At 36.8% G+C, this 1,809-nt stretch overlaps 1 protein-coding gene across 1 annotated transcript in view; it reads left to right on the forward strand.

Moving 5' to 3' along the window:
• Nucleotides 1–1,809, forward strand: part of BMX (BMX non-receptor tyrosine kinase) — a 29,260-nt gene that overhangs the window by 5,663 nt on the left and 21,788 nt on the right. Inside the window, exon 5 of the mRNA XM_010291719.1 lies at nt 1,714–1,775. Within this exon, the coding sequence (XP_010290021.1) occupies nt 1,714–1,775 (62 nt within the window). The remainder of the gene's footprint in view (nt 1–1,713; nt 1,776–1,809) is intronic.

The following is a 1,809-nucleotide window of genomic DNA, read 5'->3' on the forward strand; positions in this document are numbered from 1 at the left end:
CCTACAAAATAAAACAGGTGTAATTGTTTTTTTCCTTATTCTTAAGATCTCTAGCTAAATTGTAGCATTATGCTGTAAGACCCTTCTAGTGATGAAGTCCCATGAGCTGAATGGGTAGGAACAATAGAAGTTCAGCAAAATAGTGTGTATGAATGAGTGTAAAGCAATACTATTTCATAACTAAATAGAAATAAAACTATGATATTAATATATAATTATATTTATATAGGATTTTTTTTTCTAAACAGTGTGATTTAACTTGTAGCAGTTTGGATTTTTTTTTATTTTAACATGATTTTCTAATGTATTTTTTGTAGAACTTAGTCACAGTTATTTAGGGGTTTTAGTTTTTTTCTGTAAAGGCTGAGAGAGGAAAATTTGTAAAGCAATACCCTTCTAGGTTTCACATTTTCAGAAGGGAATTCCCACATTTCTGTGTACATGCTTAACAGTGAAAGGCCATGTTTGGGAAAGGGAACAGCAGTTTATGAGTATTTGGGCGTCAGCTTTTTAAAGCTTGATTATTTGGGATTGTAGAGCACTGGTAGATCTACTGATTTCAATCATGATTGAACCTTGATCTTAAGCATTTACAGTCACAATCAAAAAAGTATGAACCCAAAATTAAAAGTTAAATCCAACAATGTAGGTGTGAGTAGTTAGGAACCTGATTTAGATCTGTGAGACTGCCCGTAACAGTATAGCATTTGCTTTTGAAAATTGACATGAATGACTCAGAGAGGAGGTAGATGCCCCATCCCCGCAACATTCCAGGTCAGGTTGGACAGGGCTCTGAGCAACCTGATCTAGTTGAGTATGTCCCTGCTCACTGCAGGGTGGTTGGACTAGATGGCCTTTAAAGGTCCCTTCCAACCCAAAGATTCTACAATTCTATGATGTAGGCTTATCTACTATTACTACAGGTTTCATCATTATGGAACACTAAATAATGTAAAGAGTTGTCAGCTGATTTGTAACAGTAATTTGAATAGCATCATCTAGCCTCAAAATCATTTGTTACAAAAACAAATGAGGCCATGAAACCCCCGGTCAGTGGCAAAGACAAGGAAATACCTCATTACCAGTCATGGATGGCTTAACCAAGAGAAGAATTAAAAAGAGAATTTTAGTGTATTGAATGATTCATTCATGTTTGAGGTAATAATGCATGCAGGCTAATGTGCTTTATCTACTCTAAATTTGCTCCTAAATAAGTTTGTGAGGTTGCTAAAAGGGATGTGCAGAGCACAGGGAGACTGTCTGTGTAAGGATGACTCCAGACAGCCTCAGACTTGTACCACTGCGTAATCGACAGCAGTATTTCTTAATCACTGCTTCATAGACTAAATGTGCCAATGAAACAATTAAAAAAAAAAAAAAGAATAAAAAAAAGCATACATGTATGCACTCAAATAAGCTTGCAGGACTGGGAAAACCGCAGAGCTAAATACGACCACAAATTTCCCTGAATTTGTATTTTGGCATAGATGAAAACAACGGTTGATGGGTTTTTTAAAGATATTGAGATGGTGTTTGAATTAAGAGAAGGTTGGAAAATACAGAGTTAAAACAGGTCAATACCTCAGGGGGGGTGAAATGTCAGCTGTCACAATGCTGTTGCTGCCACTCTATGGATCTTCAAGTGAGAAAGCCTCAGGGATAAAGCCTTACTTAAATTCATGGGTTTTTTCTTTATTTCTCCCTCTCTTCTAGATGTGACTCTGTGTTGCACAACTGGATCTGTGAAACCACTGCCTCCAATCCCTCAAATGCTGGTAGGTGAATACTTTTGAGTATCTGGCTACAGGG

The sequence above is a fragment of the Phaethon lepturus genome, unplaced genomic scaffold (assembly GCF_000687285.1).
Source record: "Phaethon lepturus isolate BGI_N335 unplaced genomic scaffold, ASM68728v1 scaffold11827, whole genome shotgun sequence".
Taxonomy (NCBI): domain Eukaryota; kingdom Metazoa; phylum Chordata; class Aves; order Phaethontiformes; family Phaethontidae; genus Phaethon; species Phaethon lepturus.